The following is a 13289-nucleotide window of genomic DNA, read 5'->3' as shown; positions in this document are numbered from 1 at the left end:
GTGGCTGCTCTGCTTGGTCTCTTCACTAACTTGCTCAGAGCAGCCATAGGAGAAAAGCACCAGCCCTGAGCACTGACCCCGTGTTTCAGTGTGCAGCAGGAGATGTTATTTTCCTGGACAGCAGCCCAGAGACACTGGAGAAAGCTGGAGCAGCAGCAGATGTTATGATGCATGCTCTCCTGCCCCAGCTCTGCCTAATGAGGCAGCAGAACCCACAGAGTACCGACACCAAACTGGAGACTGAGGCCTGCACCTTCATCTTTTCCATTATTGTTGCAGACTAAGACATGTGAAAAGATCTTTAAAAATACAGATCAATGCCTCCTATTGTTCAGAGAGAGGGGAAAAGGAAGATATTCTCTGCCCTAGCTGCAAGGAGCATCTCTCAGTTGCATAAAGCACATGCCCAAATTGACTTACCACAATCATTTGTGCCACGTAGCTCTCTGGGCCAGTGTATTCAGTTGGATCTTTAACTTTGACAAGAACTATAAAGTACAAATAATGCCACATGTTGTGCTCTGCCTTTATATGCTCCTCAAACGAAACGGTCTTGTTATCAAATTTGTCTCTCTCCAGTCCTGCAAAAAGAAAAGAACATAAAGCCAAAAAATAAATTTCAACATAGAAATACACAAATCTGTTAAATATGTTAGAGAAGAGAACCTAACTTAATTTAAAGGATCATAAATTTGAAAGATCTTAATTTAAAAGTTGTAACTGTCAGGCAAGAAATACCAGGCCAGAAGGCATTCCTGACAGAAGCCTTTCAACGCAACATTTATTCTCTTTTGTGATATTTCCTCTTAATAACAATAACAATATAATAAATATGTTACAGTTTCACAGAGCCTTCTATACTGAGGGCCATAAAGTGTTTTACAAGTGTTGGCTCTGGCTCTTTCTGGATGTATACTGAGAAGCACATAATGTGCAGTCCAGGCCCTGATCTTCCAAAGATTTATGCACACTTTTAGCATCAACATATAAAGAGACCCACTTAAACTTCAGTGACATTGTTTGTGGGCTTAAACCTGGCAGAGAGGGTGAGCCCCTGCAGCTCAGTTGTCACACAGTCTTTACAGAGTCATAAGAATTATTTTATTTTTTTTTCCCCTGTAATGGTCTAAATCTCTGAGGAAGAATACCAGAAGTGAGGAAGGAGAGGAATCACCAATGTTTGCCTCCCTGGATTTCCTGTCCACAGACACTGTCTAAAGACACATTGTGCTCTGCACAGCCTTCATCCCTGTCAGCACAACCATGGAAGCAGCACCCGAGGCTACAAAAAAGCAGCTATCTGTGAAGTCCCCCAGGAAGTGAAGGTCTGCCCCTCTTTGTGAGTGCGCTTGAAAATAAGTGTGATTTTTTTGTGGGCTTTGTGGGGATGATTTCCACTAAATTTCTTTGATCCCTGCTTCATATCACCTTCTGAAATTGGCAGCTCTTGCTGATGCTGCCCCTCTGGAATGCCCTGTGCTGTGAAATAGAAGCTGCACTTTGATCTGCAGCAAGCTCTGTGAAAGAGTCAGCAGCTGCCCCATCTCCATTAGTGGTGATGATGCAAGCGTGAGACACAGCTCTCCTGCCTCAGATTCTGGGTGGAGACTGTGAAGCCACCTCTCAGCAAAACTAGCTTTTGATTCATAAATCAAATCTGTCTCCTGCTGAGAGGGAATAAATTTGGAATCAGCCTCTAGAATTTTTACAGGCCTTCCTTGTAGAAGATAACCATGCCTGGGGCCCAAGCTTTATTTCTTGAGGAACAGTTCATTTTCACTCCTTTCACCCTCAAATATCTCAAGAGATCAGTAACACCTACCACAGATGAAACAGGTGGTCTTTAGTATCTCCTCCTTTTTCTGCTTTTCGCTCCTGAGATCGGCAAATGTATCAATGATGACTCCAAAGATCAGGTTGAGAACAATAATTATGACAATGAAGTAAAACAGAAGATCATAAACAACTCGTGCAGCAAACAAAGGTTCCTGCAATGGCAAGGTTGCAATAAGGTAAAAAAAATAGCACAAATCTAAAATATTGAACAACATTTTCACATTAGCTCAAGCAAAGCTACAGATCTCTTTTCATATGCCAAATTCTGCTAGCCTTACTCACAGGACTAGGGAGGGACTCCCCAAGTCCTTTTCTTCCCCATGATAGAGACCTGAAGTCACCCAAAATTGCTCAGTTTCCCACACATTCATGGGAATAATAGCACTACCCTTTAGGGAGTGTGTCCATATAATTAAGCATTAAAGAGCTGCTAAGTGGCAAGGTTCAATTTCAAAGGGCCACTTTCAAAGTCTGTAAGTGCTTACAGACTCCACTGGGGATAAATTTTGGCTCCTGCAGAACCTCCCAGTCTGTGAGACAGGATATAGACTCCTCCTACTAGCACAGGGAGCTCTTCCATCCAGATTTGAGTTGTCTCTGGACTCCTGCAAGCCCTGCTGAGATCCTACTCGATCCTGAATTTACTTATAAAACGTATAGTGTGGCTCATCAAGCAAAGTGCTGCTAGATTGCCTTTATTTGTGATGTTCTTTCTGAACCTAAATAAAAATGCATGAAACCACCCAAATATTAAGGGAGGTCCTTAAATGAATTGCATTTCTGAGGAAACTTCTGCAAGAGAAAATATGCCACAACAGATGAAATTCTGGTTTGATCTTCATGCTGGTTGAGTACAAGTAAACAACAGGACCTATTCCAGGGCAGATGCCATGCTGAATATAAGGTAAAATGTCCAGGTGGAGCCTCCTGGGCTCAGTCCCTGCCCGTGGCTCTGGTGCCATTGCTGGGCCCCAGAGCAGAGCCTGGGCCCTGCTCGGAGCCCTCCCTGCAGCCAGGGACACCCAGGGCTGAGGGCCCCTCTCCGCTGGGGCTCCTCTCCAGCTGCACAGCCCCAGCTCCCTCAGCCTTTCCCTGCCAGAGCTGCTCCAGGCCCCGAATCCTCTCGGCAGCCTCCGCTGGCCCCGCTGCAGGAGCCCAGGACTGGACCCAGCATTCCAGATGTGCCTCCCAGGGCTGGCTTCTTAGCAGTGCTTTGAAGGTTATGATATTCTGTATTTTTCCAGAAGTGGTAAACAGCTACCTAGACATCCTTTCTTCAAGTATCATCATCACACCAAGCCTAACTCTTCCTGTTAAATATCCCATCTGGGATCTAAAAATTACAAGGATTAATCAGCTGTGTGACATGACATCAGACTAGATACAAATATTCTCTATAACCTCCAAAAATTGACTTTGGCATTCATGAGATGCACAGGGAGTAATGCATTTCCTGAGCCAGAACACTCACATCTTTGGAAGGCTTTCTGAGCACGTCTCCCACACCACCACCATTCCTCAGGCCTTGGTTTAACACAGTCACAATGCACATGAGCAGGGTGTCACAGGTCCTTTCTATTCCGTCCTCCTCTTCTTCACCTGCAAACAGGAACAACAGCATCAAACAACCACTCATCAAACAAAGCCACAATTCTGTTTGAGAAAGCAACTGCAAGACACATCTGCCTCTTGGATTTCTCATCCAGAACCTCATTGATCATCCCCACTGGTGACATATTTAGGCACATCAGGCACAATTAGCCTGAAGAGAGACGAAGAAAATCACAAGCAGAGCTCCCACCAGCTGTTAATGACCCAAAGCCACCATCTCTGCTCATGGGAGCACCCCTTCTCCTTGCAGTCCTCCCATGACTTTTCCAGTGGGCCCCCTAAAAATGCAGCACAGACAAGAAGCAATATAAACAGAGAATTAGAAGCACATTTGTAAAAGGATTGTCTTCCTGTGAAATCATTCCTCTACCTATTCATGTAGAAGCCAAGTCATGTTAGCATTTCAAACCATTAAGGAGGGGCTGGCTTTTGTTCGAGTTGGTCTGTCTGTGATTTTTCCATCAGCACACGTGCCCAAGCACAGGTCTGACAGACCTTAAATGAAAGGCTCTCCCTGGCCTCAGCTTGAAATCTTGGATTCTGTTCTTATCTGTGCTGCAGAGCTGCCGTGTGGTTTTGGCCGAGCCACAGAGGGTACTATTGTACAGGAGATATTTGAACGTGCAGAGGAGCTGGGCTGGAACACCAAACCCCAGGGGGACTTGGTCCACCTTGGCCAGAGTCCCTCCCACCACACACTCACTGCTTCCACAGCCTGCCTTTGAAGAGCCCTGCTTGAGCTGTTCCCTGTGTCCTGCTGGCTTGGGCTGAAGGGTCAGGGCTGTGCCTGCCATTGCTCCTGCCTTCCTTCCTCTTTAGGGCACGCTTGGCTTGCTTGGGCAGGGAAGGCAGCAGCGATTCACAATCGGTTGGCTCCATGCACTCTTTGTAACAGAGTTTAACAAATAACAACATCCCACTGTGAGAGTTGACTGAAGCACATATTTAACAGCCCCAAACCACCACATCTGGGGCACTGAGATAGACTCTGATAAATTTAATTGACTGCAAGCACTCACATTGCAGACAAGGAATTTAGATTGAAATTTAATTTTGGATTTGGGTTCCCAAATTGTGGTGCATGTGTCCCGGCTAGGATGGGCAGGATATTGCTGGTGTCTGCTGCTTTTGCCACCACTGCTTCTGTGCCACAGGCAAATTAAATGAGAAACAACTCCCTACTGAAGGAACTTTGAGCAAAAAGAAAAGCAAAAGCAGACATCAGGACAGACTTCCCTGTTAAACTATATGGTCATTACAGACACTACTCACACAAATAGTCCTGGATTTAAAAATAACTGCTTAAATATTGAAACTGAAAAGATTGAAACAAGAAACCTTTTTTTTTATCCTGTCATACCTAGATTTTTTTTACTAGCATAGTGATGTTATTCATACCAACTAATACCAACTAATCTTTGCTCTTGTATCCTGCCATTATTCCCTGCTTTCAAATAATATCAAATAATATTCCACCTTTTCTTTTTTTTTCTTTTTTTTGTTTCTGGTGGTTTTTTTTTTTTTTTTTTTTTTTTTTGGAGCTGTGCTTGAGAAAGACACCATCCACAAAATAAACAAAAAGCCTTCAAAAAAGCCACAGTTTCTATTTCTTTTAGGTAACTACAATATTTTTCTCTGTTCACAAGCCCAGACTCAGGTTCTGGAAGCAGCAGATGATCAGACTCTGGTAAACAGAGAGGATAATCTGGGACTGAGAATTGAAGAGGGAATTATCTACTAGCAGCCCTAACACCAGCTCTCCCTGTCCATGAGATGCTAATTCAGAGCAAGCCAGGCTTCAGAGAAACAAGATACATCACTTTGCACATCTTGCAACACAGAAAATCAGCATCCCAGCCAGAAAAGCTCCCAGAAAAGCAAGCTCAGGTTGCAAGATCTTTGCCAGAGAACCAGACAGCCCAAAGTTGGCAGAAACCTCTAGTGCAGCAATGTAGGCTGTGGGGAGTGTACAGACATCGTTTTTGCTGTTCTATTCCACTCCCAGATGTGGAGCAACAAGAGCTGCCTTCAAGCTGGGAGCCAGGCAACCCTACAGGCACATGTTCTGCCTCAGCTGTCTGTTCTCAGTGCTCAGCAGCATTCACAGTGCAGCCTCAGCCCCTCCAGGCACCAGCTGTACCCATACCTGAAAGAAAGGAGTGGCTCTGTAGAGTGCACTGTTGTTAATGAACCAATATTGACACTAATTGAGGTTCAGGGGGGCCATTTGCAAGCAGTTCCACCCTGGAAAGTGGCTTGTGAGGGTCTGGACAGCATTAGGCAGGTTGTCTTCTGATTAAATTGAATTCACAGGCAAAACAGGTTAAGCGCTAAGACCACCCCACAACGTTAATCACGGGACAGGGGAGGGATGATAGGGAGATTTACTTCACAAATCCTCATCTGATGGCCCTCAGCTACCTGGGTCACACAAGTACATCAGGTGAGACACACCTGTGCCCACGTGGATCCAGCAGAACTTGCACAGACCAGGACCAGGCCTGGAAGTGGAATGAGTCTTTGGAAGTGTCCCATTTTACAGGGACTGTAACAGGTATCTGTGTACCTTTCTAGCCCAGGTCTTTATGGACTACAGAGGATGAGGAGATATGTACTGTAGGATGTGAAGTTTATTTAAGTGATTAGGCACTTCACCAGGCACAGACTGAAGTGATATGGAAATGTCTTTGGAGTGGAGAGAGGGAGACTCAGAGGCAGATAAGATGAAGTATTTTTATGCTGACAGCCCAGAGCAGCAGTGAGCAGCAGGCTGCAGACAGGGGAGGTTCCCTGGGCACAGCACACTGCTTCCCAGGGAACTCCCTCACCAGGAAGAGCAATAACTGGGCACAGTGAAACCCAAGGAAGAAGCAGAATCCCATCAGAAGAAATGATCAGCAGTGATCTGATCTGAAAAGCAACGTAATTCATGTCTCACTCGGGACCTGAGATGCCACTAAGAACATTTCTCTCTCCCACACACAGCAGTGGAATTCTCTGGTGCTGCAGTGTGAAACTCCCCAAATCTCACAGAATCACCATTACAGCTGGAAGACCTCTGAGTCCAACCACTTACCCAACCATGCCATGTTTCCCACTAAACCACATCCCAGGTTCCCCTCCCCACACTTTTTGAACACTTCCAGGGATGGTGATCTCATGCCTTTGCATTCTACCATGCTCACACTTCTGCCAGAGGGGAACTCTGTCCCAGAAAAAGGCAGAAAGTAGAATAATTCTTTTGACCAAGTGGCTAAGGTGAGCAAAACTGCTCTTGCTGAATGTTGGTGGGTTTTAATGGTACTGGATAAACAAAATTTCTTCAAGATTAAGTAAGAGTGCACTTAGATGTTTTGTACAGCCCTCTTTCATTATGGTTTGATTTTAAAGGTGCAGTACCCAAACAATGAGAAATGTGAGATTTCTATCATTTAAAGAGCTTGGCAAAAACCATACTGCATCTTTTTGACTGATTGATTACTCTTTGAATGCTGCAGCTTTGCCAATAGCTCTTAGACTGTTTTCTCTATCCAGCCAGACAGCTTCCCATGTTGTTTATGAGGCCTATTTACACACCAGCTGGGGAGAAAAAGCCTGCTTTTATAGCCCTCTCCCTGAAGGCTTTGATCCTAAAAACTCAAAAATTAGTGGAAGAATAAAGCTTATGAAACAACATTATACTGGCACACAGTAAAGGACCATTTATGTCCTCACTTTGCAGCCCCCAGCAACCACAGGCAACTGTGGCAGTAAATATTTTGAGCCTGCAGACCATCCACTGTGCACACACCTCCACTGCAAAGGCCACAACACATCAAACCAAACTTAAGACCTGCACTGAAACACCAGCCACCTCAACTAGACTGTACCCCTTGGAAAGAGGGGGAGATAGACAGACATGTGGGCCTGGATCTGGGTTCTTAGATCTTCTGGCTACAATACAGCCTTGGCCCAGATGCATCTAGAAAAAATACACAATATACACAATACAAAATACACATGAAAATGAATTTCTGTGGCCCTAGCTGGATCTAACAGTGGCTCGGTGTGTGCAGGTGAGGATGCTGCAGACAAGCAGCAAGCTGTTTCTCTCTCAGCTAAATCACTTGCCAAGAAGCAACCTGTATGTTCAAGCATAATGATTCAGCAAGCTCTTTTAATAACAAAATTCATGTCAGTGAATTTGGAAATCAGGTGTGGGAAGCACCCCCATTAACAGCAAAGCTGCCAACTAAGCTCCAAGTCTTGCAGAAGTTGAGCACTTCTGACTCACAAGAGTTACTCCTCACACCAGCAGAAGTCACTGAAACAGCAACACACAGATCAGAGAATTCCAGAACCACAGGTCTGGGTTGGAAGGGACCTCAAAGATCATCTCATTCCAACCCCTCTGCCATGGGTAGGAGCACCTTCCACTAGACCAGGCTGCTCCAAGCCCCATCCAACGTGGCCTTGAACATTTCCAGGGATCCCTCGGTTCAAAGTGATCATTGCTCTGAGGGAAGCTCTGTACTGACCTGGGTTAAGAGCTGGGATGCTCGTGGAACAGTTCTCTTTTGCACAGGCTCCCATCATTGATGTCAGGGTTGTAGTGGGAACTTCACCAATACCTGTGGAAAAAGCAGGATGTTGACAAAAAAGACAGGCACTACATTGATGTTAGGTTTTAAATCATTATTTTCTAGGAGCGAATCACCAGGCTGGATAGTTAAGGAGGAAAAACAGAACAAATTACACCAGCAATTCCTCCCTCCTTGAAAGATTCTGCCTCAACAGCTCAAAGCAATCACAATGAACAAAAACACAGTTTTATATTTACTGTATATCACAGCTATTCCCATTTCATCTCCTGAAATTAATGAATCTACATCAAATGCAGCTGCTTCTGGTGAGCACAAAATATATTCAAAGCAAGAAACAACTGTCAGATATGAAAATAATGTCAGTTTTAAAAACCATTAGATAAATTATTCACAAAAGCTGACAAGAAGGACACCAAACTGACATTCAGTTCTCCTGCATGTAGAATATTTAAGGGTTTTCAAGGATTATAACACAGTTTGGTACTCATTTGTAAATATGTATGGGTTTGTGTAAAACACTAATTTAACATTCCCGAAGTAGTAAATGTATACATCAGCTTGATTTTATCAAACCAATTTTCTCTTGTGCACCTTCAACAATTTTCTGCATTTCAAATTAGAGATACAAAAAGGTTTCAGGAGAAAAAAATGAAGGCAAAACTATACAACAAAATAACAGCCTAAGACAGAATGTGTAATGCAGAAAACATGCACTCTGACTTACTCTTTCTGCTACTTTATAAAGAAAAAATTTAAAGCACTTGTCCTGGGAAGCATAATGTTCCATCAACATGCAGTCAGCATATTTTCTTGATGAGTTTTTGATCAGAAATGGCAATGTATGAAGCCAGCAAGAACATACCCACACCACAAAAATCTGCCAAGAACTCAACAGAAGCAACACAAACACACAGGAGCTGCTGCCCTGGATCAGACCAGAGCTGTGTGTAGCCTGTTTTATTAAGATGGTCACATCTACTTTTTGAAGTGAAACTTCACACCCTAAGTTTTGTCCCAAAAATGAATGGTAAGTCAAATATAAGCCAATTTAGCCCCTAATGGATGATGAGTGGCAGAAAAAAAAAAAAAAAAAAAAAAAAATCACACTATGCTAAAGAAATCTGTCAGGTTCCTTTTTTCTCATATGGTTTTGAACCAGCTGCAGAAGTACACCAGGCCCATGAGTCTTGAATGACCTTTGCCTTTTTGTGAGCTTTAAATCCTGAAAAAACAACTTCAGGAAAAGACTGGCAAACACTGAGTGCACAGAGTCCCAGCTGGGTTCCGCCAGTTCTGCGCTTGTGTACAGGTCTGAAGAGTTCAGCATTTGGGAAAATCATGCCTCGAGGAATTTAATCAGCAGCCATTCTTAGTATTTCTCTGCAGCCAGTTGTTACTCCCCTGCCCACGCTCCCAGCAGGCTGGTTGGCAGCACACACAAAGTTCTCAACAGACCAGACCTGGCTCTTTTCTAGCAAAACAAATTTGTAACTCTCTATTCACTTTGCTAAACTCTCTCATTCCAGAAAGATGAAATCCTGGCCTTTTTAAAACTGGCTCCAAACCTCCCAATGACTTTACTGAAGCCAGGATTATACACTAAGGATAATGATCATGAAATACACACTGAATTTAAAAGATGCTCCTAGCAGTAGAAATGTGAATTCTGTAATATATTTCTGCTGGATGAAGCTTAAAAAGCAATGAAATAGATACAGCTAATGAACATGTTAAGATCATGTGCTTCATACAGTACACAGAAATTACTATGGGCTGCTTTTAAAGTGGGATGAGAAGCAATACAATCCACTTGGAGCTGCTTTTCACTTAGGAAAATACTTAGGAAATACAGACTATTTTTTTTAATGTTACCACAAGTTTGTAAAGCAAACATAATAAATCAAATGTGCTAGATTTTAGCATTTTAAGAAAGAAGCCCAGACAAAACCAACCCTATACACATTAAATTTTACACAGAGATTCAATTGAATTCTAAGGTATATGGAGTTAGTTCTACTCACATGCAGGCACAAATAAAGAAATTTGATGTCCTTAGATGAAAAGTTAAGTTAGGCAGACAGAAAAAGGGGTATGTCAGAAGCAAATTTTAATACAAAAAACAATACCTGCAGCAGGGGTCCTGATTTTCAACCTGTCAACCTCCATGATAAAGTCATCTTTCAGGAAGAGGAAGCCAATGATGGAGAAGAGATAAACCAGGATGAGAGCAAGCACTGCAGTGAGGATAATTGAACGGCCATTCCGGGTAACACTTTTTATCACATTTAGCAATGTCTCCTCCCTGTACACCAGATCAAACAGCTGGGGAAGGCAGAGAGCAGAGGAAAAATGAATACAAATGAGGCAATATATAGATGCTACATAGGAAAACAATCGGAACTATTGAAACATGCATCCAACCACGTTCAATATTCTCAGCTTCATAAACTCACATTGATCTCAGTGGGAGCTGGTCATACTTATGGAGGAGGAAATCTAGCACAGAACTTTAAATTTTAAAATTAATTATAGCAAAATCCACGAAATATATTTGAGCCTGATTCAGAGATGGACTACACCTACCATCTATATCTGTTGTTTCCCCATGTTTAAAATCAGGCTAGATTAAAATTTAAACAGTGTCTTCATACTATGGCTCTATATCTACAAAGGAATTTTTCATGTTATCTCTCATCTGACAAACATGCACAGGCTGCAACTTAGAAATACACTCATATATGTAAGTAATTACATATTTGTAAACTTCCTGTAAGCTCATGGCATCATGTAAATGTCACATGGACAAGGATTGGGGACACCTCTTCTTAGGACAAAGTAAAATTCATGTCACTGTTTGTATAAGACTAGAAACTTCTATTATTCTCTACTCTGCAGTATATGGTTTCCTGGTATTTAACTTTAAAGAAAACTATATATTAAGATAATATTGCTTTAAATGTCAAAAGCCTAAACCACCAATTAAACATGACAGGAGCTTTACAAGAACCTGTAACTTTTTTTTCTCCTACAATTTTCTTGATGTTCTATAGTGCTTTGGACCTTATCTATAATGTATGTATTTCTACTTCAAAACACTCAGATTACAGATATAAAGCAACACACTATGATTTATCTAAATGCTCCACAGAAGAAGGTGTTAGCCACAATTTATAAGATCTGAAATTGACAGCTGTGTGGAAGGACTGATAATAAAGAAAGAGGGGAGACAGTTTTGAACAAGTATTAGAGTTCAGACTACATCCACTACTAAGTGAACACCTGGAAGCAACCTGGGTACATGGATAATGTCCATGAATCATGGACATTGGTCAATAGCAGTCACTGAAAAAAATTAAGTACATAAAATGTTTCTTAAGCTGCTTGACACTTTGCAAGTATTTTAAGATCGATCAATCTAACTTATTGAAAGAACAGCAAATAATCTGTGCATTTTTAAAGTAGGAGAGTTACGTCCATTTGAAGAGGGTCCGGCAGCCACAGCCACAATCTTAGCTCCTTTGAAATCTGCCCAAACCTTGAAGCAAACTTTAATGTCAACATCTGGAAAGTCTGACTTCAACAGGAAACCTCTACCTGAGTTAGCACTGAACCCCTGAAAATTTTAGTGTGCTTAACACATCTTTGAAATGCTGGAAGTTCAACACTATTCAGGAAGATGTGAAAAAATACAACAGGAAATGTAATGTCCACAATTTAGTCAGTGTCCCTACAAGCTTCACATGTTCCACTATAGAGCAAAAGGATTAGCAAACAAGAGCAGTGAAACTCCTTTTACTGCTACTCGGCATTAGTGGAGTTTAGCATAATTTTGCGTGATTCATTTTCACTGCACCTGTACCATGTTATTAAAAGGCATTCCATGTGGGTAATGACAACAAAAGAAAATGAAGTGGGATACATTTCAAGTGATGAATCTTCCTGCCACACCAAAGGCATGCCATCCCCATTTCCCAAGCAATTTGTTAAAAATATATTGGGGATGAGGAATGGGATCCTTTGGTACAGATGTGATGCACACACCCTTGGACAACTGCCCCCTAAATGTTAGGAGTGACACAAGACACAGGAACGGTGGACAGAGAATATGAAGAAAGCTGGGAAAAAGAAGTGGGCTGGGTGATGATTGCCTGAGAAGAAAGGAGCAAGCTTTCAGCTCAAAAACAGATAAAATAAGTCCTAACAGAAACAGGTTCTAATAAAAACAGCGGTTCCTAAGGGGCAGCAACACAACGGCATGCTAAAAATACACATGATTTGGCTTGATTGTCAGGAAGAAATTGAAGACAGCTGCACGGGTAACGGTATTTTCTATTTTTGCAAAGTTTTCCCCTCCACAGCAGCACGTACTTACCAGGAAGCTGTAGAAGAACTCGTGCACGCAGAGGCCCAGCATGCAGACCAGGACATAAGCCACGTGGTAGAGAAAAGCCATGTCCATGATGACCGCTCGGTAGCCACGGGTGAAGGTCCCACGGTTCCCAACAAAGCTCACCAGGAACACGATTTTGTTACAGAGCTGGTGTGGGTAACAAAGGCTAGGTTTATGCCTCAGAAAAATCCTGGTATTTTTTATTTGGGTTGCTGTCTGGATAGGTTGGTTTGACTAAATGCACGACCTTTAGATAGCTGGAGTGAGGTGAGGGAAATTCAGTTCTGACAGCGCACTGGGAATGAGCCCATGGGTGAATGGAAGTACATCACCTCTCCAACACTATGTCTCATCACACTGTGATTTATTCCTATAACATTAGTGAATAGGTGGGCAGGATTAATGTCACGAGGCATTAAAATCCAGCTGGGGAGTGAACTCCCAACAATTTTGAGTTTAGACCCGAGACTATGTAAGAGCAGCTAGGCATGCTGCTACCAAGAGAACAATAGTAACACAACAGAAAGTGTGTGTGGGGGTGTGTGAGATCTATTTCCTTCAGATCATGTTCTTCAATTTAAAATCCCTAAAAAAAACTCCTCAGAACTGAGAACATTTCTGAAGTAGAGCATTTAAACAACAGCATCAGATTCTCCATGGCTCCTGAGCTTTGCCTACACATGAGTAGCAGTGCAGCAGTGGACAGGAAAGGGCCTCACCTCATCTCTCTGGCAGACCAGGACAAGGAATGAGGACTCAACACGATTCCTTTTTCACAAATTTGACATGGGCAAGTGCTGCTTACTTGCCTTTACCTTTATGTCTGGATATTTTTCAGTATGTGAAATTCTCACATATAGAACTGGTGG

At 42.6% G+C, this 13289-nt stretch overlaps 1 protein-coding gene across 11 annotated transcripts in view; it reads right to left on the bottom strand.

Annotated features, from left to right (window-relative positions):
- ITPR2 (inositol 1,4,5-trisphosphate receptor type 2) overlaps positions 1-13289 on the bottom strand; it is a 242560-nt gene that overhangs the window by 24192 nt on the left and 205079 nt on the right. For all 11 annotated transcript variants that reach the window (XM_021538669.4, XM_085570357.1, XM_085570356.1 and 8 more), the window contains 6 exons: positions 12403-12567; positions 10157-10352; positions 7965-8057; positions 3308-3435; positions 1823-1988; positions 421-581 (listed from right to left, as the gene is read on the bottom strand). In XM_021538669.4, the coding sequence (XP_021394344.2) occupies positions 421-581; positions 1823-1988; positions 3308-3435; positions 7965-8057; positions 10157-10352; positions 12403-12567 (909 nt within the window). The remainder of the gene's footprint in view (positions 1-420; positions 582-1822; positions 1989-3307; positions 3436-7964; positions 8058-10156; positions 10353-12402; positions 12568-13289) is intronic.

The sequence above is a fragment of the Lonchura striata genome, chromosome 1A (genome assembly GCF_050655825.1).
Source record: "Lonchura striata isolate lonStrDom1 chromosome 1A, ASM5065582v1, whole genome shotgun sequence".
In the NCBI taxonomy this organism is placed as follows: Eukaryota; Metazoa; Chordata; class Aves; order Passeriformes; family Estrildidae; genus Lonchura; species Lonchura striata.
Note: the sequence above shows the minus strand (reverse complement) of the source record. Positions and strands in the feature narration are given on the sequence as shown.